The sequence below is a fragment of the Rattus rattus genome, chromosome 5, assembly GCF_011064425.1.
Source record: "Rattus rattus isolate New Zealand chromosome 5, Rrattus_CSIRO_v1, whole genome shotgun sequence".
Classification (NCBI taxonomy): Eukaryota; Metazoa; Chordata; class Mammalia; order Rodentia; family Muridae; genus Rattus; species Rattus rattus.
The window spans coordinates 50,501,055-50,527,372 of record NC_046158.1 but is presented as its reverse complement, the minus strand read 5'-3'; the positions used below and the strand labels follow the sequence as shown (position 1 = coordinate 50,527,372).

General features: G+C 37.6%; 1 protein-coding gene across 1 annotated transcript in view; it reads left to right on the top strand.

Moving 5' to 3' along the window:
• Positions 1 to 26,318, top strand: part of Ola1 (Obg like ATPase 1) — a 116,714-nt gene that overhangs the window by 32,423 nt on the left and 57,973 nt on the right. Inside the window, exon 5 of the mRNA XM_032903490.1 lies at positions 24,713 to 24,888. Within this exon, the coding sequence (XP_032759381.1) occupies positions 24,713 to 24,888 (176 nt within the window). The remainder of the gene's footprint in view (positions 1 to 24,712; positions 24,889 to 26,318) is intronic.

The window sequence follows — 26,318 nt, the reverse complement described above, 5'->3', positions numbered from 1 at the left end:
TTCTGATTTATATTTAAATCTGAGATGTCTGATGTTTCCAGCAGTTGATGGTCAAATGTAGATACTGTTAATAAAATTAAAAATGAATGTATTTTTAAAAGTTGGACTAGTGTTACACCAAATGTAAAATGGGTTTTTATAACTTAAATATATTCATAACAAACTATTTTATTATGGATTTTTAAAATCTTCATTGAGGGAAATGTTTCCACTAATGTTAATTAGCTAGTAAATGCTGTTTTCAGTGTGCTTCAATTATAGTATGTTGCTTGATTATATGTTACAAAGTAAATTTAAGGTTACTCTAGGCAGTTAGATAAAGTACTTTGTGGGTTAACTCACTGTTAGGGGCAGATTTCCTACATATTTTTTGAGGGAGGGGAACATATAAGTAAAAAATGAAGATAATACTAAAACATTGTCTATTATCTCTCATTAAATTAGTCTGTTTGTATTTCTGATTCTTATTGTGTAACTAGAAATTAACTGTAAATTTAATTGCCTGTGCAGGATGTTTCAGAAGCATGACGTAGCTAGTATTGTCTAGTAATTGAGAGCAGCCTTTGTTGAGTAACTGCTGTCATTTGGAAGCTCCATAGATGCAGGTTAGTAAAATTAATAATACTTCCCCTTAAAAGGTTCAAAAAGAGGAGACTAAGATACATTATAAAAGTCATTATAATTCAGAATTAGTAAGTAGATCTTGCAGTAGCTAAGGTGTATGTTGTTGTATAGTGGTTATTAAATATTGCTACCGTCAATAGAGAATCTATATCATGTTTATTCCATTTAGGCCCCTGTCTGGCAAATGACTAAGCAAAATATTGATAGGTTCCATGATTGATAAAGAAATGTTTTAGAGTATTCCAAAGTTAATATAGAGTTTCCATCAGTGAGCCTTTAGGGCAGTGAAGATACATTTTTGAATATTCAGTGAATGGACATTGTTTGGAATATTTAATAAACTAGACTCAAAAAAGAACACTATGTCTAACCATTTTAAGAAGTTTCTGTTATTTAAACTTTGATTTATAATAGTAATAAAATTATTCACACTGACATAATCATAAAACGGGAATTAAAATTTCACAAGTAAGCTATTTTTTAATTTTTTAAATTTTTGTTTCCTTAGTTGTATTATATCCCTAAACATAAAGTAAAACACATATTGTTAAAAATATACACATGCACATGTGTATACAAGTTTTTTGCTTTTTATTTTAATGTAAGCATTATCCTTGGTTTAAATTTCTACTTAACATTACTTTGTTCTTTATATATAAATTGATTTTAATGTAAGTTGCATAGCTCAAATCGTCAGCCAGTTTGAAGTAAAACATGCTATGATTGACTCTTCTCCTCTCTCCTGCCACCTCCTGTCCCTTTTCTTCCCTTTGTCCCCATTGTCTCTTCCTATGTAACCCAGGGTGGTCTTGAACTCAGCAGTCCTCCTGCATCAGCTGCCACAGAATTGTGGTACAGGCTTGCCTCACCTCCCCCAGCCTATTTTTATTGCTGTATTGTTCTTCTGGTAGGAGTTAGCTTTTAAAAACAAAAAGTAGTATGAAGCAAATTTAAGGTTGAAATCATTGTCAGTTTTGTTCTCGTTCAGAGTTTTTACTTTTCAGAAGTCAGTAGTTTCTAGATTTTGTGTTTTGGTTATTGTTGTTCTCAGTTTTATAGCATTAGACAATATTGCTATTGTCTTGTTTTGTGATCATTTAAGCCAAGTGCAAAGCTCGTATGGAAGATAGTGATCAGAATTCACTTATACATTTTACCCTGGAGACTTAGGTTCAATTACAGGTTGAAGTTAGTGGCACACTTTGCTTGGAAAATAAATTTCATGATTTGATTGTGTGAGGTGTGTGTATGCATTTGCTTAAGGGAGTAGAATGTTTTATTTTTGTTCATGTTGTGTTTAAGTTTAGATCTCATTGAAACTTAAATCACTGGGACTTGAGAGTGGTGCTAGGTTATTGTGTATCTGAATGAAAGGAGTAATACATTTACACGGTCTTGTTTATGAGTGCTTACGTCCTTAAAGTTGCTCATTTCTTCAGCAGGAACTGTGGTTCAGCTTGACTGTTAACTAGAGAATAAGCTCTTTCTGCAGAGATAGACTTCTAAGACCCACTGAACATTTGTAATAAATACACTACCAGGTGTGGTGCTGTGTGCCTAATCCCAGCATTTGAGAGACTGTTTTGGGGCCCCTAAGGAGACCGTATCTCATAAAACCAAACAAAATGAAAAAAAAAAAAAAAAAACAAATCAAAATTTGGAAATAAATACCTATAATTGGTACTTATAAATGCTGAAAATTAATTAATGAACTTATTACTTTATAGTTGAATTTACAACTTCTAAAGGGTTTAGATAAATAATTAAATACAGCTTATTAGCAAGTGGTTGAATCCAGTATTTTAAAAACAGGAAAGTTAGTATATTTTGGAATTATTTGAGCATTAATGTAACTGGGGAAAGGTAACAAGGTTACTAACATTCCATAAATTATGATTATTTTAGGATATATCTTTTTATAAATCAAAATTAATTTCCTAGGAGTTGATATTAATTTTTTATTTTTTGTGATGAAGTGTACTTAAAAGACAAATAATTCAAATATTCTTGATTTTACTTGACTGACTGACCATTTCTAAGGTGCACGACCAATTTATATATGGTTTCTGGCAGAGAATAATAGTGCTCCTCTATTGGACTTAGGCTAACTGTTAAAGAATGCACTTGTTCTAAGTAGTCTAAGAAGTGCTGAGATCCATGTCAATACTCAGAATTCATATTTTTCTTGAACAGAAGGTTGTGATAAAATGGTACATGGTGTGTTTTCATTGCCTGTTGAAAGACTTTCATGCAGTTAAAATAAGCATTTTGATGGTGGTTGAATTAAGAGTTTTTGTCAGTCTCTTCTCATCATGGATGATTAGACTAAAACGTCTGCTTGTCTTGACTTGAGATCACCACAGCTTCAGATAACATGCTTTGTGATTGAAGGTCGAAATATTTTGAATTCTAATAGGCTGCCAGATGAATTGCTTGAAATAGACTGTAAAATTTCAAGGCATCCTTTTCCATCTGCTGTGAAAAGAACCATTGGGAATGGTTGAGCTTGATGATCATAGAATTACTGGATGGTGATTCTAAAACCCTCAAAGGGAAGTTGCTATGGAGATCTTGTTCCAAACTGTGAAATGATTCACCTTTGAAAGGCTTCAGGGTCTGAGAAGCTGAACACATCATTGTTCAGGTGGTCATTGGTTAGGAAATTGCTGGTGCCTGTGTAATCAGCACTCCTGTGGTAGTTAGCGATCTAAAAAGGTTTGTTCTGAGTGATGTGGGACAACAGCAAGTGCATAAGGCGCCTCTCTCAGTCCGGTTTGTTCAGTCTGGTGCTTGTAATACAGTGAACTACGCAGCTCAGAACAAACTGCTTTGTTGAGGAAACCTTTTGAAAACAAGATTTTTGCACCAGTGAGTTTAATGTCAAAATAAAATGGTCTCTTTTGGAAATAAAAATTTTATAGAAATAATGATTCCTTGGTTTGTTTTTTTTAATCCCCTGTACATGTTGGTGGTAGGATGCTCTGTATCTCTTAGGGTCCAAGGTTTTACACCATGGTGAGGGTTACCTCTTACCATGCTGTACACTGTGTCAAGAGCCTTCTCAGAGCTGGAGGAGCACCTGAGGAGTGTAGAAAAGGCTACACACCATTGAGAACAAGTACACTAGGACACTGTCCAGTGGATAGGAATAGAATATGATTGCTTTTCCCTAGCAGGTGAGTAGAATAGAATACGATTGCTTTTCTTAGCAGATGGTTTCTCATATATATTTGTAACAGTGCTTTAGATTGATTTTTTTTCTGGTTTTATTAACTTAAATATTCAGAATCAACTTTTACTTCTAGAAACTTCATGAAACAGTTTTTGAAATTTATATGATCACACCGTAAACTGCTATGCTCTCGTAAAATTTTCAAAATAAATTAAATTGACTTTGTTTGATAAGTGTCAGAAATGTTAAGCTTAAGTAAACATATGAAGCTTTCTGAAAGACATTTGTATATCAAGTTTCTCTGTGTGGTGTTTTCTCCAAACACCATTAAAGTTGAATATCTATAGTGTGCAGTTCTCCATGTCCACTGTCATGGATCAGGATAAACAGGTTTTCCTGTTCCCCAGTGCTTTTCGTGTTTTGCTGCTGTTGATCCTTCCACTGTCTCTCATTGCTGTTTATTGTTCTAGAATTTCATGTAAGTCCCATGGCATACAGTGTTTGTGTCTGTAAGGGTCTCACTTCACCAGCAAGCATGCTTGTGAGTTTGTCTGCAGTTTCCCTGTTGATATTCTATTGCCAGACAGCCTTTAACACTATTGAGTATCACAATTTGCCCATCCGTTTGTATGTTAATGACTTGTAATTTTTTCCTAGGCTTTACCATTATAAAAATCTGTGCATAGGCGTTTATGTGAACATGCGTTTGTGGTTTTTTGGTGGGGTTAAGTACGTAGAAATAAGGTTGCTAGAAGTGTGTGAGAAATGTGTATTTATCTCCAAAACACTACCTCACTGGTTTTCAAAGTGGCTGTGACAGATTTTCACAGGGCTTGTGAGTTCTAGTCCCTCCATATCTTGTTTAACACTTGCTAATGAACTATACAGACAAGTTTGGGTGATAAATCATCTGTGTTTCTAATGGAAATTCACTGTCATATTGATCTTCTTTACATAATTTTGAACTTGCCAAGTTTTTTGTTTGTTTATATATAAGTTATAAATTTGCTGGCTCAAGTTATTTTTGATTTTTATAAAACTGATGTTTTCACTGGCCATTATTTCATGAAATTTAAACATATACCATTAGAATTTCTGGTAGTCATGGGTAATGAGCAGTCATTATATTTTGGGGTTAATATACAGAGTAGTTAAATTTTTACTTTCATTTTTGTTGCAAATGTTCCTAATTTTATAGTATACAGAATAATGAGTTTCATTGTGACAGTATCATACCACCTTTAGATCATTGTACTTTGGTTTGCTAAAATGTTAAAGATTTTATTTTTCATGAGTGTTCTTGAAGGCCTGCCACTTGTTTGGTTTCCTTGTGGTCTTTATCTGATTTCACAATAGGAGAATATAAGTGCTGTGAATTAATAGGTGATCTTCTGATGGGTTTGCTGGAAGTTGTTCATTCTCTCCTAAATGATAGAAAGATTTTACCAGTGGAGCCATTTTAAAGCCTAGGTTTGTTTGTTTATTTCTTTCGTTTGTTTATTTGTGGCGAAGTTTCTATTTTAAATTCAATTTGAATTGATACAAGATACTTTATATTTTTTTGTTCATTGTTGTTCATTTGTTTCTAGAATATTTATTGTTTCAGCTAGATTATTGAATTTATTAGTATAAAGTTATTAATTTATCATTTGGTATAATATGACTTACGGTGATGCCCCATTTATTCCTGATATTGGAGCAAGACATACATTTTACCTTTTGTCCTTTCTTGATTAATGTATCTGTGGTCTAATTAATTTATTTTTTCTTTTTGATTTTTCAAGGCAGGTTTTCCCTGTGTAGCCCTGGCTGTTCTAGAACTCACTCTGTAGATCAGGTTGGCCTTGAACTCTGAGATCTGCCTTCCTCTGCCTGCAGAGTGCTGGACTAAGTTCACCAGCACTCCCCGGCTTCACTGCTCTTTTTAAAAGACCCTGTCACCTGGTTTACTTGCTGTGCTCTTGTCTGATTGCTGACTTTATTTAGCTCTTGTTTACAGAGAGCGCTTGGCGTAAATGTATGTTAGGGCTAAACCACACCACAACAAGAAACAGGTTTTTCCAATTCACAATCCTGGGGTTCACAATACAATCAAATATCCTACAACAAATGTCATGTTTTGAAAGTGTTCTTAGGTACCTATACAGACATGTTATGCCTTTATGTGTATATTCCCAGTCAGTTTACTTTTGCCCCTTCCTCCCCTCCCCAAGTAAACCACTGTCCATTGAACCTGATTGTGCATCTCTGCCAGCAGCCGGGATGCCTCCACTCACGTATTTCTGGTGTAAATTACTTGAACTCTGCTCAGAAACCAGTTTAGTGACTCCTTTACTGAAGAGTTCCTGAAGAGCGAGGCTGGCCAGGGGGCAGCCTGTCTTCAGTCTCCGAGAAGAGAACGTTGCAAATGTAGGATCTGAGAGCTCAGCAGTGTTGTCGTATCCGCCTCATGGAACTGCACATGGTGGTGGAGCTTGCCCTGCAGTCTGTTGCCGTGGGCCACTGCTCTTCCGCTTTGCTTGCAGACTGTTTGTTGGTCTTTGTCGTTCTCGGCCTGTTGTTTTCTAGCATTTCTTCTTGCTGTTCTTAAGCAGTTACTTTGACAAAACCTCAGGGAGCAGCGGCAGCCCCTCCTGCTGATGCTCAGTAGCAGCCGTTATCTCCTAGGAATATTTTCCAGAGCTCATCAGACTGTATTTATCATGCTTATTCTGACAGCATTTATTTTTATTTTGAAATAAAAATGATTTTTTATCTGATTAACAGAGCCGTAGTAGTAGTCTCATGTTTACTGTCTTCTATCTGCTGAACCCAGTCTATGCATGTCTTTTATGCTTAGATTGTATCTTTTAAAAAAATTATCTATTTTTTTTTTAATGTAGGAGTCAATATGCATGCCAGAAGAAGGCATCAGATCCTTTTATAATTGTGAGCCACCATGTGGTTGCTGGGAATTGAACTCAGGACCTCTGGAAGAGCAGTGTCCTTAACCACTGAGCCATCTCTCCCACCCCCAGATTTTGTCTTGTAATAGTATATATCTATTCTCAGTTCTGTCAGTTGATACTTGCCCCCCTCTCCAATCCTGAAGATGAAGTCCCTGGCCTAATGCTGCATGAATGCTTGCAGCCTCAACTCTGGCCTGTTGTTCAGTGGACTTATTTACAGGTTTGCTTTGTGAGTGCTTTGCCTTGTTATCTTGCTTTTTCCTTGAGGCTTTTCCCCCGTCTGTCTGTCTGTCTGTCTCTGGGACTTTTCTGTTAAATATCTTAACAATCTTAACATTAATTTTGCTAATTGGCTGTATTTGTACATCCTATTTTTAGAGGTTCCGCCAGTGATTACAGTCTGTATCCCTAACTTCGTAGTTTGTGACAAGTGTACTTAATTTCTTTTATAGTTCACATTGTATCACTTCATATAAAATGTAGAACACTTGAATGTTTTCTTAAGGCCATTTTCTGTCTGTTCTTTGCAGTGTAGCTGTGATAAGTATATGTACCCCAAGCCCTGCAATGTAAAGCATTGAGCTAAAGCTCACATTACATAAGGCCATTCATACTTCAAAAGGGCGCTTGTTTAGTAGTACTTAATGCATCCATAAGCAACTGTCCGAAATAGAGCATACTGTTTCTGTATTACACATCTGATGCTTTACCTGGTCTACCACCATTCTCCTAACCCTGAGGACCTTTAGCAGAAGGCTGTTGGCAGTGAATTCTCTGCTGTCGTCTGAAAATGTATTCATTTCAGATCATTCATAATCATACTTTAAGGAATAAAATATTTTTGGTTAATGGGTTCTATTTTTCTTTCTGCACTTAAAAATTTACTGTCTTTGTCACCTTAGTTTCTGATGAGATGTCAGCCCTGAATTGATATTTTTGTATTACTGTTTTCATTCTTTTTATTTGTAACATTGTTTTTTTTTTGGTAGTTGTTACACTTCATTACATAAATTCCTTTCTTGGAATAAATTGGGCCAATTTTTTTCCAGTTTTATTCATCTGTATCAAACAGTATTGCTTCTGCTAACTTGAGTGAACACAGTCGCTCTGTAGTCATCACTGTCTGTTAATGTCAATAGTTTCCTTAAGATACTTTACCCATGATTCCTTTCTCTCTCCTCTGCCTCTCTCTCTTATTGTCTAATGGGGATGTGAATATTTTTGCTCATTCTCTACATAATTTATTGAAAATAAATGGAAATTGAAGGGACATTTAAAAAATATATAAGCTACCAGTATTCAGGTGATCTCCAAATGCAATCTCTTTCATTTTCTTTCCTCTTAATAACAGGCCTGGCCTCTCATAGGCAGTTTTGGACTGTATCTGACCTTTTGAATATTAAAATTCCCGATTTGTTTTTCTCCAGTATGTAATGTTTTCTTGTAGAGGTTAGAAACTGGCCTCAGATTGCCAGTTTCTCACCGTAGGAGGCGGCTTCAGCCTCACTTCAGACACTTTACCACTGGTCTGCACTGAGCCCGCCTTCCATACCCCTGCTTCTAACAGCAGTCGGAGGCGCTAACCTTAGGGGTTTCCTTCTTTTTCTTTTCTGGCTCTTCCCTTTCCCCTTAACTTTTCATTGGCTAAATGTCCTGGCTTTGTTTTGTTCCTTCCCAAGACAGGACTAGTTGGTTGGCTTCCTTGTTGAACAGTACGGCCAACATTGGCCCTGCTCAACGTCATGAAAAGGAGACTATCGTAGACCAGACTCTGAGTGCACACTCATCAATGAAAAATGGCTTCTCGTCAGCCACATAACTTTTAGTTTACATCTCTCTAGGATGAAAGAACGACATTGTCTCACCCTTCCTAGTGAACTTAATGCACTATAAATAGTTAAGCCACACGCCTGGTCCTTGAGTAGCCACTGTAGGAAGCTGGGATAATAGAATCTGAAACCGTTTCACTTTCTAAGAAGGGCTTGAGTGACCAGAAGAGGTATGCTGCGGAGGTAACAGCAAATCAGTACATGTCATTGTCAGAAGCAAACTATGCCTTTACAGTTTGATTTAAAACTTAAGAATTAAAGCCAGGTGTAGTATGACACTCTTTTAATCCCAGCACTCAGGAGGCAAAGTTAGGTAGATCTCTGTGAGTTCAAGGCCAACCTGTCTACAGTGTGAGTTCCAGAACAATCAGGACTATGAAGAAAGACCTTTCTCAAAAACCCAATAAGAATGAATGAATGAATGAACAAATGAACGGAAAATATCTTTCTTGTCATGGTAGTACCTCATAATACTGGCTTAAAAGACATTATTATGAGAGTTGAAGCAGTATAATTCTGATGAAATTTCATTGTTAGAATTGTAATAAAAATATTTCCTCTTCATTAACTATGTAGTAAAGTTCATTGTTCATGAAAATGGCTATGAGACATTCTTCTGTGGGACAACCAAACATAAAATAGAGTGGTATTCAAGGCTCCCTGGTCTCAGAATCAGTTGGTTCTGGTACTGAGCTGTCTGTACCATTAAAGGATGACACAGTGTGAATCTAATTTTTAGTCTTTATTTGGTTAAGTGAAGTAGTTCTGTACTCCAGAAGAGGGATAAAAGCCTGTGATAACCTTTCACTCACGGCTTCCTGTTTTCATACAGCTATAACACTGATGTGTGTGGTTGCTGTCGTTGGTCATTTAGTTCAGTCAGTCTTTTTATTATTGTATTTCTACCACCACTTAATTGATTTTAGGGATAAAATGTTATTGAGTTCTCTCTCTTTAAATCAGTGTGATCCAGAACCGTCTGTCTCACAGACAGTTTTCTAACACAGAATCTCAAGTGACAGCCTAGCAGTCCTAAAACAAGAAGAGGGCTGGCTGATGGGAGGACTCTAGGAGTCACGAGCAAGGGCTCTCAGTTATTCTTTTTAAACTTCATGTTTTCATTTGTGTTTTGTTATTTTGTGTGTATGTGTGTTTTACAAGCATGCATGTCTGTGCACCATGTGTGCAGTACCCTTGTAGGCCAAAAAAGAGTTTTGGATCCCTTGGGACTTGAGTTACAGATGACTGTGAGCACCTGTGGGTATTAGGAATTGAACCTGGGACCTCAGAAAGAGCAGTCAGTGGTGTTTTGTTTATTTGCTTTATTAATTATTTAGAGAGTCTCACATCATGCAGTCTGATTGTGCTCACCTCCCAGTCTTCCCATGTCTGCTCCCCCAACCCCTGAGATCTCACACACCCTCCCCCCAAAAAAGGAAGGCAGGCAGGCAGGCAGGCAGGCAGGCAGGCAGGCAGGCAGGCAGGCAGGCAGGCAGGCCGGCCGGCCGGCGGGCAGGCGGGCGGGCGGGCGGGCCCATTTTCTGTTGCTCATGTGCTCACTGGAGCATGGTCACATTCCTAGTGGCCAGCCCCCCAGGGAGGATGAGGCTCCACCTGCATCCGCTCCAGAAGCCATCAGCTGAGGAGGGCTGTGCAGTGGCTGGAGAGGGACTGGGCCAGCTCTCCCTTGTCCATTGAGGGGCAGGACAGCTCCCATCCCCCTCCCACAGACTCTAACATGGCTTCAGGCACAGCCAGTACTCTCAACCACCAAGCCATCTCTTCATGCCCATTTCTCAACAATTTTTATATCACATCATAATGAATTCTGTCCAGGAAGTTTGGTCCCACACCCTGGTGGGGTTGCAGAGAAGCCTGTTTTTCAGAAAATAAATTATGTGTTTCTAATAATCTTTAGAAGGATATATTGTTGTATGCTTTGAAATATACACAAATGAAAATCTAGCTGTAGCTGACTATTATTATAATGGCTGTTGAGTTTTATCTGTGCTGACTGTAAGACAAAGATAATGAGTGCATGAGCATACATTTATTAAATAGAGAGCGGTAATTTCATACTTGGTATGAGGCACAGAAAAGGAAAGACCTCATCTGGGAATATAGCTAATATTCCAGGAGAGCAGATTTCTTGTGTTAATCCTCTTTAATTGCTATAGAACTGGTGAGAAATTAGAGAGATCACCATTTGAAGTCATTTCACTTGGTCATGCTACTGCCTCACCTTCCTGGAGTCCCTCTTTCTCCCTAATTTTTAAGACTCTTTATTGTTAAGAACTAATGTGTTTTCTAGTGTACTCTTTCTGCTCTGCATTTCCTCAGACAGAACCTTTGTGTCTTGAATGTACCTCGTCCATTCCACCCTTGTCTTTGCTTAGCTGTAGCACCATTTTCTCCTGCAGGGGCCATGTGTTCTGTGAACTGCTTTTCTCTACCCTGCTTTTGCCCTCTCCTTCCTATCTGGGATTTCAGAATCCCCCTTCAGGCAGGTTCATTCATGCAGCTGTGACTTCGTTCCATGTGTACCTATTCTTAACCGCACTGACTACACTGCTGGCTTCTTGAAAGTGTGCATCGTACTGTCTGCTTTAGTCTCTCCAGTGCCTACAGCATGCTTTTTACTGAGCTTCAGTGTCAGACGATGCTTATCAATCGTGTCGCTCATATTTGTTTCTGCTCTAAAGTAAGCTGGTGTGAGTCGTGACACGGTAGAGGCGTTGTACTGCTTTACTTTGCTGCCTAAGAGAACATTGCAAGTCAATTTTAAATAAGTGAAAACGTAATTTTTATACTTTAACCTCTTACATGCATTGTTGGGCTTCACAGGCAGGGCTTTGTGCTAGTTGCATGCAGATTTATATTTGGCATCTGTACAAACAGGATACAGATACATTTGTACTTACATTGTTAATTTGCATTTGTCATTATGACTGATTTTATTGTTATTTTATTATTATTGTCTCCAGTATTAATACTTTTGTCTTGGGCTGATTCCGAGCTGACAATAATATGGTATCATATTTGGTATAATTAAGCATATTTTATAGGCACAGATTTATATAAAGAAAAGGAAGCCTTATTTGAAAGATGAACTGTGCTATTTAAAATAGGAATCTGAGATCTTTTTCACATTGCAGCTGAGTTAAACAAATAATCTTTCCACCATTATAAGTAGTACATGTAGTTAAAAATACATTTATACATATTATTTTTAAAAACCTAGTTAACTTTAAAATATGTAAGTTTTCTTGTCGTTTAGGGTTCTGTGAAGCTGATCATCAAGAGGCTTGCAAATCATTGGTGGTTTCTATTTTCAGATTTCCACATCCCGGAGTAATTTGCTTTAATTTCACCCAATTTAACCTATACTTCACACCATCACCATTCAGCTTTAATAGCTATGTTCTATGCATAAGAAAAGCAGATAAATGTCCACAATTAGGCTGCAAATGATTACAACTAGTTAGGGCTTTATGAAGACAAAACTTAAAGGGCTCTGGCGCCCAACAAAGCACAAAGGACTCTGGACATGCGGCCTGAGAAGTCAGGGCTGCTGTGCGTTTGATTTACACTTGGTACTTGATTTACTGTTCTTCATGTATTGGCAGGTGTGCCCCTCTGAGAGTTGTTCATCGTTAAAGAATATTAGTGCTTCGTTGTTAATTTACTCTGCCTTTAAATTTATTTGCTCCCTTGAATTTCAACATAATCAGGTTTAATTAAAAATATATTAAAATTCTAACATTTTAATACATTTATATAATATAATATGTTTATAAATATATAAATAGTTCATTTGAAATGTGCTGGTACTTACTTACCTTATCAGCACATTTATGAAATGAAGTCTTTTCTGAAGTCTTTATATATGAGTTAGCTGGCCCTATAGTACATGTGCTAGAATTATGGCTTCTGTAATTCTATATGGAATTGATTTCTAGCCAGGACTTTGTATGTGATGTTTTTACATTAGTACACTCAGAGAAGACTCAGAATTTGCTTTGATTCTGTCAGTATCCTGCTTTCCCTCCCTTTCTCTGGCTTATGTTCTAGTTGATGATTAGTGTAAGTATTGTTTTAATGTATTGAGAATTTGTTTGCTGTTGAGATTTTTAAAAAATAAACTTTTTAAGTAACAGCATTTTAGAAAATATAATTATTTTGTAATTAAAATGTGTAAAATAGCAAAATGACAAAGTAAAATTTGTAATTTTGGTTAATGTATCTCATTACATCTCATAAAATCTAATATTTCTCTCAAAGTCTGAGGTGTAAAAATACTTTTCTGAAAATCACTTACAATGAGTATAATAAACATAATATAAAACTAAGATTTTTATATTAAAGTTCAGCTTTAATCATCTTGTTGGATAGATAACTCTCTCAAAAATCTTACACTGGTAAGTGTAGCAGCATTAACGTATGTCTTTTTATAACTTGTGCATCTAGAGTTTCAGTAAAGTACTCTTCATTTTATAAATGCTGTGTTCGCTGTTATGTGAGATAGCATAGTTACTTAATATATACTTATTTTAGATACCTTATTTTTTTAAGTAATAACCAAATAATGTCATCTTAGTTTGTCTAAAGTAAAATACATGTAATTGGATATTCCTTGTGCTTGTGTTTTTTATACACTATAACAAACATGTTTTTAAGAGTAGACAGTTGCTGACTTTAGAATAATGCTCAGGAGTTAATCCTTCAGGCACCTTTATTTTTAAAAGCAGTCTATGTGGGAGAGTGCACTGAAACCTAACTTAAATATCCTTTTTTTAAAGACACTAGGTAATCTTCCCTCCAGAGTAGACCAGTATGGTCATGGCAAGACCATATAGCCACACAGCATCGGTTGTGTTAAACTAGTCTCAGATGCTATATCATAAAACTTTCAGTCCAATCAGCAACTAAATTTAAATACTGCAAATTGTAGCAGCAAAACAATAATTCTGCTGATTAGCCCCTTTCCATTTCTTGTAAGTGAACTGTTTATGCTGTTGAGTACCTTTTGAAAAAAGAAAAAGCCAAAACAGCCTTGATTAGTCAAGGAGTAATTGGATGACTTGATTTTAGCAAGAGAATGAATTGGTTGATGATAGCCTGTAACTAAGTGTAGTGGTTCTGTTCAGATGAATACATAACATGCAGTCGTCAGATCTTGACAGGTATGACTTAGAGACAGTGCTAGAAATCCAGCAGTGGGGGGATAGGACAGACATGGAGGTCAGCTTGTTTGCCATCAAGTCTTGTTGGAAATTTTGAGCTAACTTTTGAAGGAATTCAGAGGAACATTTGTATTCCCCCACTTTGGGGGCAAGTGGAAAAATCTTTTATCTCATTACTAGAACCCTGTTTTGTGCTGTAAAGATGGGCGAGCTAATGTGGGTATTTAACCCTTTCAACAGGGTCAGCAGTGTTGCACCCTCTCACTTTTGTTGAAGACCCTGGAGTGAATGAAGATCATGGTTTTTAGTGCAGCCATTGGATAAAGCTTAAAGTCTTTGCTGTATTCATATCTAACTGCTTGAAGTCTTGGTTTTTCCAGAATGTTTGTACCCGCTTTTCTTATTTATAGTTCTCTAATTATGTTAAAGGCTGCATATGAAGTAGAATAGAGTACAGTTGTTTCTAAAACATGTATTCATTTATAACTCCTCTTTAGTAAACCCAGTTGTACTATTATCCTCCAAAAGTATAATATACTAATTGCCCCTTCTGTGCTTTAATGTGCTGTATGGGTCCGCAAGTGTCAGTTGCATAAAATATGGAGTCATTTTCTTGCTGTGTGAATGAATGAACTAGCAGAGGTAGACCTGTGTAACTAGCTTGAGGGTGATGAATGTCACAAGGTACAGGCCCTTCTAAGTCGCTCTGGTACTGGCTTTGATTTGGCACCACCTGGTGGTGAGTACTTGCTTTGACTTAACTATCAGTGGTAATGACTGGATTTCTGTAAGAGGATCTCACAGAGTAGGTGTCTAGAAATCTCTCAAGTAGTCGGTACCTATTTGTTGGGCCAATTTGAGTGGGTTGTTTTGGAAGACTATTGGGAATGTAAGAGCCTACATACACAGTCGGCTTCCAAAGGACATACTTGTGGTTCTTAGTCTCTGTAGTCTTTACTCTCCCTCCCGTGCTTCATTCACCAGTTTATAACTGTGAATCCTGTATCCAAGACTACAGTTATTTTTGATATATGTTGCCTGGTTTGGGGTATCTACTACGTTCATAGTGCTCTTGTGTTTGGACCTAAGTAAGGTAGATATGGTCATCAGCCTCCAATTCCAGTACCAAGTAAATGGTGTGTTTCTTTCCCCTATTCCCCCTGCTGTATATTAGAAAACTGAATTTAAAGTCAGAATCCATTGATATTTTGAATAAAGGCCATAAAATACCTGTTTTAAAATTAATAGGGAGCCAATTTTATTACATGTTTGCATTTTCAAGCATTTAAACACCAGCTTCAAATTTCAATGAAAACAATACTTTCTCTCTTCTCACAGCATCAATACATTTAAATATGGCACTAAAAATAATTTGTACTCCCATCAAAACCCGTTGAAGACGCTGAATCTAAATTTTACATTGCGTCTGTATAACACTTGTTCTCCAGTTTGAAACCTTGAGGTTGTTTTTCTCTGTCAACTTGTAGTGGATACTGAGTCTTCCTTGCTATTCTTGATTCTAAATTTACTCTTACATGTATGTGCTGATCTGTCTTTCCTACTTGATTGTAAATATCTTGAAGAGTAGGAATTAATTGTTTTCCATTTCCCCCTTCTATAAAGGTTTTGTTATGCACAGGAGAAGAGAGGGGGCTGGGCTCTCCTTGGCAGCTGTTGCCCTCATGGCAGCTCAGACGCTGCTCAGCTTCTTTCCCATTGTGCGTCCCTGCCTTTGTTCGGTGAACTTGAGGGTCCATTCATTCTTAAACACTTGGGTAGTTTAGTTTCATGGTTGGAGTGGTTCGGATTGGATCATTTCTCATGGAAGGTGGTCATGATTGGTTAGACTTCTGTCCGGGACCTGTGCCTCATCTTACCTTGTGCTCTTGGTCACCTTGTGTGCTTTGCTGCGGTCTACAGTCATGGATGAATGGCTCAGAGTCATGGAAGCTGCCTGGCAGTGGCTGCTCCAGTTTTCTATCTTGGAGAAGTGCCTTTGAGCTTCTGGTACTCCAATATCCAATAGGCAATTGTAGAAAAAGTGTCTTTTAAGATGTGTATTTTTATGCTGGTACACATACACCATCCCAGGACACAGGAGGTAAACATGAGAATCAAAACAAAACAACAAAACAAAAAAGTCACCTTCATCCTTAAAACGCATAGCTTGATCTTCCTTATCAACAAGGCAAGCACTGGAGGAATTCAGACCCAGGAGTTCTCTGGCTCATAAAGGAATCACGGAGATTTCTTTGGAATAAAATACAATAAAATGATTATTCAGTAAACTGTCCTAAGCATGACTCCAGGGACAAATAGATTATTCTAAATATGGCTTCTGAGAAAATCAGTTTTGTATACTTCTGAAGAGTAATTTTCTAAGTTGAAGATAAAAACAGAGGAAGTAGAAATGGGTTTTTCCCACCACCTCTGTGTACAGTGACTAAGGAGGACATAGGAACTGCCTGCCACTGTGAATAGACTGAGCGGCAAATCTGAGTGTTCCATTTTCTAGCCTTGGTGCCATAGTAGCCCACTTTGAAACTCAGCCCTCCCATCCTTCATTTTCTACACTCGAATTCATGTTTCTGATACCACACAGTATCTTTTATAGCCTTAGTCTCACTGAAATGTAATCTCCATGACAGTATTTTCTCTGGCCCTACCCTTTATTTTAATCACTACAATAATATGCCCATTCTATTCCTATGGCTTGTGACACGCACATTGAATATTGAAGCCCATGGTTCTGTTCCTAGCTGCCTGAGTTTGAAGATTGCATGTTAACTGTCTTCCCATTTTCTACCTGCGCCTTGGGCAGAGCTGATAAATATACAATTTAGTATAAGGTAAAACAATGAATAAGAGAATTAATGAATGAATGAATTCTTTGTGCAATTATTCATATTGAGAATAAGTAAATAACCCCAAAGAAGAACTGTGAATGTTAGAAGCTAAAATAGCAAAAGATAAATTTCATGGCATACATTAAAATATTTAACAAATATTGTGAGAAAGCCAGTGCTAAGCATACCAAACATAAATTCGTAGATTCAGCAAAGTCTTTGTAATTTCTCTTCACCTCCGAATTACTTACTGGTAGTGCTGGGTTCTAATCTTTTAGATGATAAAGCACCTGTATATACTTCCACAGCAGTGGTCTTGTGATTTTTCTCTCTTGCTCACTTACACTCTGAATGATCCATGCCAGCTTGTATCAAAAGACTGTTTGCTTGGTGGGTAAGAAAGAGGCTATCAAATCCAGGGGGAAATGTGGCCAGTTATCCAGTTGGAAATGTGTAACAGTTAAAATGTCTGATGTTTAGCAGGATGTAACTTAGAAAGAAGACAAGAAGCTGCTCAGAGGTTGGGTGGAGGGAGATACAGGGACAAACCAGCGGGACTCTCAGAACTGAGGAATCTGATCCAAGAGTTTGGGTCAGCCGAGGATTTGTAGATGGTGAAGATAAGGTTACAGAAAGGCGTTTTCTGCAGACAGAAGACAGACAGATAGCTTTAGGAGTTAGGAAGCTAGAGGGTTGGTTATCCCTGAGGTAAGTAGAGCACAGGGGCTCAGCATTGGAAGTAAGGCTCAACAAAACACCAAGTTTGCTTTGTGTATGTAAATAACTATTAATGTGCTGTTGAACAAGCAGGGAAGCTGGAGAAGCCAATCCCGTTCCCATTAAGGAACTTCTTTTTCTACTTTTTTTGGAAAGACTTGATGTGTTACAGCAACTAAAAATGTAAAACCCTTGAGCAGTTGAATATAATTAAGTACAGGTGTTGACTCTGAATTATAATTCATAAGTTTTAAGTGACTTTAAGGATTTCTTAAATAGTATGATTGTATAATTATCTACAGTATAAGTATAGTACTAGTAACTGTTAGGCAGAATTTTCCGGTGTTCTGTACATCTGAAAAACTGTGTTGTGGATTCTAATGTCTTCCTTTGTGTCAGTTAAGTGGTGTCACTCAAAATCAAAGGCACTCTTTGCTTATGGCTATTCCAGTAGAAGGTTCCATTTTAAACAGTATATATTCTTATATCTGTTTCTTTTCATCTCTTCTTTCTTACCCAATATTTTGATTAATTGATGAAAAGTATATTATTCTTAATTTTAACGAATTCTTAAAGTTAGGAGAAAATAATAAAGATTTTTTTAAAGCTTTCTCAGAACTCAACTGACCTGTTTAATTATTCTGTCTTATATTAAATACTTACTTTTCTTAAGATCTGAATTATTTTTAATTACAGCATTCTTGATTGCTTCCTTATAATTAACTGTTTGGTGCAAAAGCTCTGTGAATCAGTTAATTTGTTAGTGTTAGATTAAACAACTGACTCTCAAAGTCAGTGACATGTTCGTTTTGTTTTACTAACAATTAAAATATTTACTTTATTTTATGTGTTTGAATGTTTTGCCTGCATGTGTGTATGTGTATTGTTTGAGTGCCTGGTACCTTCAGAGGTCAGAGGAGGGCATCAAATCCCCTGGAACTGGAGTTACAGTCATAAGCCATGTGGGTGCTGGGAACCAAACGAGTCGTTTGCAAGAGCAGCCAGTGCTCTTAGACACTGAGCCATCTCTCCAGCTCCATTACAAAGATTCTGAGAACTCCTATCAATTCCTGAATATGTAAGTGGAGCGATAATTTTTTCTCCTTGCCAACATTTGGTTTTAGATCCTTTCCCTATGCTGGAAGAGAAACAAGGGAACGAAGAAAGAACTAAGGCAAATACAACTTACTCTGGCTACCCCTAGTTTGAATTCCTGTTCCGCCATAGAAGTTAACCTGAAGTATAGACGGTAGGCATTCGTGCAGATGTGTTTTATGCGCACACACTTTCTGCAGAATCTCAAATAATAGGCTTTCTCCTGGAAAATGAAAGAGTTATGAGATGCTGGGGCTCAAACCCAGGGCTTTTTTTCCAGAGTAGGCAGGCCCTGTCCCGGCCCAGTCGTATCTCCATCCTTAGTTGGTTATTTTTGCCTAAGGACAACCCATCCAACCCAGTTATGCTGCTCCATTCATGCTTTTGTGTTGAGTGACTAGCAGTTTATTACTTGACGTTATATTTCTGATTACAAAATATTTTCCTTTTCAGAGATTATAAATATAGCCAACCAAAGTAATTGTAATTTGAGTGACACAACTTTTCATTTACTTTAGACTTTGAAGGCTTAAGACTTAAAATTGCATTTAAAAGAGAATTTGTTAATATTCCTTATTTCTTTGTTTTCTAAAATGAGTTTTGTTCCCTTTTTTAATAAGAAAAATGGACTACTTATTTATTAATGTGTATGTGTATATATTCACATTTAAGTGTGTGCGTGTCTCCAGTGTAGAGGTTAAAGGTTGCTGTCAGGTGACCTTCCTGATCATTCTCCACCTTAATTTTTGAGGTGCGACCCCTCACTGAACTTAGTGTGTGGTTTTTTGTTAGACTAGTTAGCCAGCAAGACACTGGGTCCATCTCCTCCCATCCCTCCCTGGCTTGCATGTAGCCACAGGCTGGTGCAGCCATGCCCAGCTTCCACCTCAGGTCAGGACTCTGAGCTCAAGCTCTCACGCGCAAGCAACAAGCACTTGATGTGCTGTACTCTTTCCAGCCCTGTAAATGAACTCTTTAAAGTAAACAAATACATTAAAGTGCTTTTATCTCTTTTTGTAACTTAAAGTAGTTGCTTATTTTAATCTGTAGTTATGAATTACAAATTTTGAGGCCCAGCTGTGAATTAGATTCTGTTTTCTTGTCAAGGTGGGTCCTTTTCATAGATTAAGACTAGAATTTCAGTGGACCTCAAAGCTGGGGTTTAAACTATATTTCTAAAATCAGGACGTTTAGAATAAGCACTAAATAGCTCACCACTCCTATCCCCAACTATCTCTCCTCTTCTATTTAACGAAGCATTTTTGTTGTGTTATTTATGAAAGGGAAATGGTACCCTGCATTTCCCAGTGTTTGTGAATACTTGCCCTCCTGGAATGCATGAGTCTCTGGCTTTGATCCTAGTACCATCAAACAGGAACAAAAGCTGCTGCTCAGAGGGCTAAGGAGAGAGGGTTTCAGGAATGCAAGAGTTTGAGTCCAACTGAGGCAACAGTGAGTGGCAGGACGGAAAGAATGAAGAGCGCAAAGAAGTTGTGAATGGAGGTTCGACATACATGGAAGTTTGAAGACTTGATTAGAAACTTGAAAAGATAAATTTTAAAAATTATATTCTTGTCTTGATTTCCAGCATTGTATTTAGTGAGAAATCTGCTTTAAAAAGCTGGGGCTATAGCTCAGTGGTAGATGCTTGCCTAGTATGCTCAAGACTTAAGATGAAAGTTACACTGACAGGCTAGTAATACAGGAGTAAAGCTCTTGCCCAGCATGCAGAGGCCCTGGACTTGATTCCCAGAACTGACCAAAACAGTAGTAAAGCTGTGGCCAGTGAGCTGACTCAGAGGGTAGCATCACTTATTCTTAAGTCTGATGGCATGAGTTTAATCTCCATAACCCATGTGTGGTAAATGAGAAATGTTCCCTGTATGCTCTGGCATTTGAGTACTTGTTCCAAGGGTAATGCAGTTTGGGGAAGATTAAGAGGTGTAGCCTTGTTGAAGGAAGTGTGTCACTAAAGCAAGGCTTTGAGAGCTAAAAGGCCAGATGCCATTTCTGGGTCATTCTCTGCATTGTGATTGTGGTTTAAGGTGTGAGCTCTGAGCTTGCTGCTCTAGTCATCATGCCTGCCTATTGCCATGCTTCCCCGCTAGGAAGATAATGGACTCTCTCATCTTTCTGGAACAGTAAGCAAATAGCCCCTTCCTTCTGTGGGTTGTCGTGGTCATGGTGCTTCCTCACAGCTATAGGAAATTAACTAATATAGCATGTGATGGTGGAAAGAGAGGACCTGCTTCAGAGATTTATCCCTTACTGCCACATGTGTAGTGTGGCATCTATGTGCCCTCAGTCATATACAAAGTAACAATAAATGAAAGCATAAAAAACTGGAAGCAGACAGGGACCACAGTACCCTAATGAGCTCATCACTTTATATGCTGACTTAAAAATAAAAGCAGATATGTACTTATGTCTTCTTCTGCTTTTAAGGTGTGGCTTCCTAACCTTCTAGTGGTTTTATTAGGAGTGAATCAGAATGTAGACTTTTCAGGACATATGCTAATTACCTTGAAAGAACCTGGAGTGTGAAGTGAGACAGGACAATGTACAGATGTCTCGAGGCTGATTTAATAGGACTCTATGTTGTGTGGTATTTCTTATCTCTTTTCCCAGAGTAGTGACTCTCAACTTTCCTAGCGCCACAACCCTTTAATACAGTTCCTATGTTATAGTGACCCCAACCATAAAATTATTTTCGTTGCTACTTCATAACTGTAATTTTGCTACTGTCATGAATTGTAATGTAAATAGTTTTGGAGGTAGAGGTTTGCCAAGGGGGTTTGACCCACAGGTTGAGAACTGCTGTCCTTGCAAGTGTGCGTTTTGGTTATATACTACCTCTTGGCTTTGTACCTGGTTTAGGCATTTACATTTATATGTGTTGGCTTTACAGTAACGCGTATTAAAATTCTTTGGCTTGAAACTTCATGGTGATCTCTCTCCTTTTCTTACTGCCTCCTATATACTCCTTTACTGGTTTTGCCCAGCTGAAGTTGTTTTCTGTATCTGTTGTTGTTTGTCCTATCTTTATATCTCCCTTAATACCCCATGGGATTCTTACAGTGTTTAGAGTGCAGTTCATCTTCCTGGTTAGTCTTTTAACCTGTTCTTCACACATCATTCACTGGCAGAAGAGCCATTGCTGACTTCCTGCTGACTGACAGTGAAGTCCATGCTTGATCCTGATATCTGTACCTTCCCATCACTACCCCATCATCTGAGAAGCAATGCTTATCTCCAGCATGACTGCTTGTCACTAACCATTGTTCATGTCAACTCTCATTTTTAAAAGTAATTTAGTTTTATTTCATGTGCATTGGTGTTTTGCTTGCACGTATGTCTATGTGCGGGTGTCAGAGCTCTGGAACTGGAGTTACAGATAGGTGTGAGCTGCCATGTGGATGCTGGAAATTGAGCCAGGGTCTGTTGGAAGAGCAGTCCGAACCTCAGACTCATATCATTTCTTCAAATGTTAGGAACCCATGAGTAGCCACTGTACCTGGCCAGTGCACATCGTTTGAATGACAAAGAGGTTATGGGGGCTTGACTGTCACAGACAGTGCTTTCAGAAAGTTTGGCTCTGAACTGGAGGAAGGAAAGCAGTAACTAGAATGAAATAAATGTCCTGGAATGAGTGACATATTTGATCTACAGAGAATTTTAAATTTACTGAAATGTTTGAGGGAAAGAGTTCTTGAAATGGTGGACGTTCTAATACAGGAGAGAGACTTAATTGCTTAAGGTCTCGGTAAGTCAAAGGAAGTCTGTGGGAGGAAACATTTAAAGGAAGGGAGGGACTAAGAGAAGAAATCACTTCTGTGACACTCGGTGACAAAATATCTTATACAATTGTCTATTTATATAGAAGCCAGTAACTATAGTGATTATTTAACAACATCCCTCCAGTAAATGCATTAGGAAATTTTAAATGGTAGTTTCTTAATTACAACCCTCTATTTTATCCAAGCAGATAATGGAGAGGAACCTGGTATTTGAAATTCTGTTAGAAGCATAGGAACAATGTTAATTTAAGCTTCTTTATCAGTTTTGTCTTACTTAAACTTTCCACAAAGAACAGTTTTTATAAAAACAAGCCACTCTTTTTTCTAAAACACAATAAGCAAATTTAATTTTCAAAACAATATCTTAAGTTTAGTTACAACTTTGATCTTACAGTAATTAGCCGGAACAAGAAAATCATAATGTCTGTATGTTGTGCCCAACCATGTGTATGTGTGTGTGTTGAGAAAGAGAGAGTCTGAAAATATTAAATATAACAAACCTCCATTTTTCAAACCAGGTCTAAATTGGATTCCACCACAAAGATTTCTTACCCAGAAATCCTATTATGTTTCCTTTAATAACATTTTCATTTCAAGCCTTTCTGTTTCCCCCACTTGCTTGCCTTCCATCCCACCCCCATTCTGGTAAATTACCTAGCCATAGATCTCAGGAACCACACTAGGCATTTGTGAAGATCCGGCTACTGCTTTAGCTTTCATCCAAGTTTTCATTCCCTTTTCCCTGAGTAAAGTAGGAAATGCTCTCCTATGCTGAGTGCAGCCCTGTGCTGTCTACTCTAGGTGCTCAGATTTTCAGAGGTTGTTGAATCACTGTAGTCATTAGCCTCTGTAGAAAGACAGCTGTACCGGGTACTTTCACTCTTTGTAAAAGGTACCGTTAGTTCTTCTTTTTCTTCCCTACCTCCCTTCTTGTGGACAAGATTTCATGTAATCTAAGTTGACCTTAAGTTTACTGTGTCATTAGATATGACCTTGAACCTCTGATGTTATTGTGTCTATCCCATGAGTATTAAGGTCGCAGGTGTGTCCTGCTATACCTAGTTTCAGAACTCTCTTAGAGATCAAACCAGGGCTTCCTGTGTGCCAGGAAAAACACTACCAACTCAGGGGCACCTGAGATGGCTGACTCAGCCTTCTCTGTAGCTGGCTGTGCTGCTTATGTCGATTTCTTGGTTTTTTTGTAAAGTAAATCATAGCAAGAAATAGTATTGTGCCTATGGGGTGGGGCTTATATGTTTGTTGCTTATTTTGTTCATATGAATCTGACATCATCTAACACACCAACCAGTTCTATGCTTAAAGCACTTAAATATTTAAATACCTATATTTTATGGCTTATTACTGACCAATCCACATTAGGATTAAAAATGACTTTTAAAAATACTAGGCAGTTGCAATTTAGAATTCTTTATAACTTAAAACAAGAATATTCTCGCCTATGTTGCATAAAAATTAACTATATTTGCTGCTTTATCCAATTCAAGCTAACTCAGGATTCCTATACCTCCGTTTAAAATAATTGACATTCTATGTTAGAAAATACCTCTTAGGTAGTATAACCAAAAGGATGACTTTTATGAAATTATTTTGTTTATAAGTGTTTATTGTTTTGTACCTGTATCACTGCTTTCTGTGTGTAATATTTTGTAGCATTTATTCATTTTTTGTGATACTGTTCTTTATCTGGTAATTTGAGTAAATCCCAATAGAATTATGTTGCCACATTATGTCTTCAGAAGGGCATGAAGTCAGTACACAAGCCTCAGTAATATCTGGTTGTTTTACCCTTATGTTTCTAGTTGGCAATTTGAAATTATGGCTTCAACTGCACTTTAAATATGTGATAATAGCATGTGTTTCTAATAAGGGCCAGCACCATTTTGTTCAGATAGTGTGAATGGTTGTCACTCATATATGACAAATGCACCTTCATCTGCTTCTTTGATAGCCCCCTAAAAACCATACCCTCAAATCAGGCCGGTGAAATTAGCTGCTGTGTAAATTGTGTGTCTGAGTGGTTCATTATCTAATCACCGTCAGAACCACAGTGATAAAGTAGATTGAAGCAGAGAAGAGGTCTGCCAGATGATTTGAGCCCCTCACCCCCCCAAATCTGGTTTCCCTTGGAAACCCTAATAGTGCAGTTTAAAACTTCAGGCTTTCGTGCCTGGCATTCAATATCTCTTACATACCAAACTTGAAAGCAACCAGTAGTTCTGAAATAAAATTTTGTTTTCGTATTTTACTTTGTCTGTGTCAGTTTTTTAAATGTTGATGCTCTTGAACTGCTCTGCCTGTGGCTAGCATGTTAAGTGTTACCAATGGAGGGAAGTGCTGTGGTCTACTTGAAAAGAGTTAAGAGCAGTTGATTGGCTGTGGCCATTTGCTCGCCGTCTAAATGTCCTCCGCTCTCTGTGCACGGTGATTACAGTCACCTTCTGTATCATCTGTTTATTCAATTCGGTTTTAATTCATTTTAGGTGCTTTTGAAGATGATGATATCACACACGTTGAAGGAAGTGTAGATCCCATTCGAGATATAGAAATCATTCATGAAGAGCTTCAGCTGAAAGATGAGGAAATGATTGGGCCCATTATAGATAAACTAGAGAAGGTGGCCGTGAGAGGCGGTGATAAGAAACTAAAGCCGGAATATGTAAGTAGACATTTACAACTTCTAAAGAGATGCTTAAGTGTGGTTTTCGTGGTTTAAAAATAAAGCACAGAAATTATTTATATTACTGAATTTTAGAATAAACATTTATTTCTGAAGTGTTTTTTGTTTTGTTTGTTTTTTGGAGAAGTTTATTGGAGCACACAACCAAGAGTCATGGTTATTAGCAAACTATAGTTAGTAATATTGAGAATTTAGTGGTTAAGAGGTAGATTTTTGAGTTATGGTACTTAAAGAAACATAGTTTTGCAATGAAAAACTTAACTGGGTTTAGAAAAATGATGAATATATGAACTTCTTATGTTTGAATTAATAATTTACACAAAAGCGTAGACTTTCTTAGGGATGGGCAGGATGAGTGTGTGTGCGCATATACACACACACACAAACATAAACACATTTCTGAGTAGAATACAGATGCACTTATAGTACAGTGAACATGTGGAGGTCAGGGGACAACTTCAAGGGTCATCCTTTCTTTCCATTTTCTTTGAAGCCAGGTCTTTAGCTGTTTGTCACTTTATGTGCCAAGCTAGCTTGCCCATAGACTTCAGGGGCCTCTCTTGCTCTCGCTCTAGCTCTAGCTCTCGCTCTCTCCCCCCCTTAAGATTTATTTTATTTATATGAATACACTGTATCTGTCTTCAGACACACCAGAAGAGGGCATAGAATTCCATTACAGATGATTGCGAGCCACCATGTGGTTGCTGGGAATTGAACTCAGGACCTCTGGAAGAGCAGTCAGTGCTCTTAACCACTGAGCCATCTCTCTAGCCACAAATGAATACACTCTTAAGTAGAGAGAAATTTTATGTTTTATGGAGAGGAAATAGCCACCATTATCCCCTGCTCAGATGTATTTTAAGCACATTAGTGAGTTACTATTTGTAGCATTGTGATAGATGCTTAAACGCCAGTTTTGAAGTTTTATATGGTTGAGTTGTACTTTTCATTTAAAAAAGAAATGCATGATAACATCTTCTAGTAACTGTTCTTGCTTTGTTTATATATATATAACTTTGTTATATAAATATTTTTCTATTTTTATGTTAATTTTATTGCAAATATTGGTTTAGTTTTCAGAAACTGATTATGCCATTTCCCCCTCCCGCACTTATTTTTAGTGTTTATAAAACTGCACTACTTAGAAAGGAACCACAGTAGCCACAGAGCTACAGCCGTGCCACTTTCTGAGTCTGCCTGCTTTCCTGAGTTTCTCAGAAAAGCATACTTCTTGTTGTAAGCAGGCCTTTCCTGATACTCTGGACTTTCTTACTTTCTCTGAACCTTGCCTCTTTTTTGCTGTGCAGCTGGCCTCTGTGTTGACTTAACTAAAAGGCATGTCCGCTTTGTTTCTCTTCTATGTTCTCCTCCTCCAGGCAGCTGCTGAGATTTACAGCTGCCTACCTTGG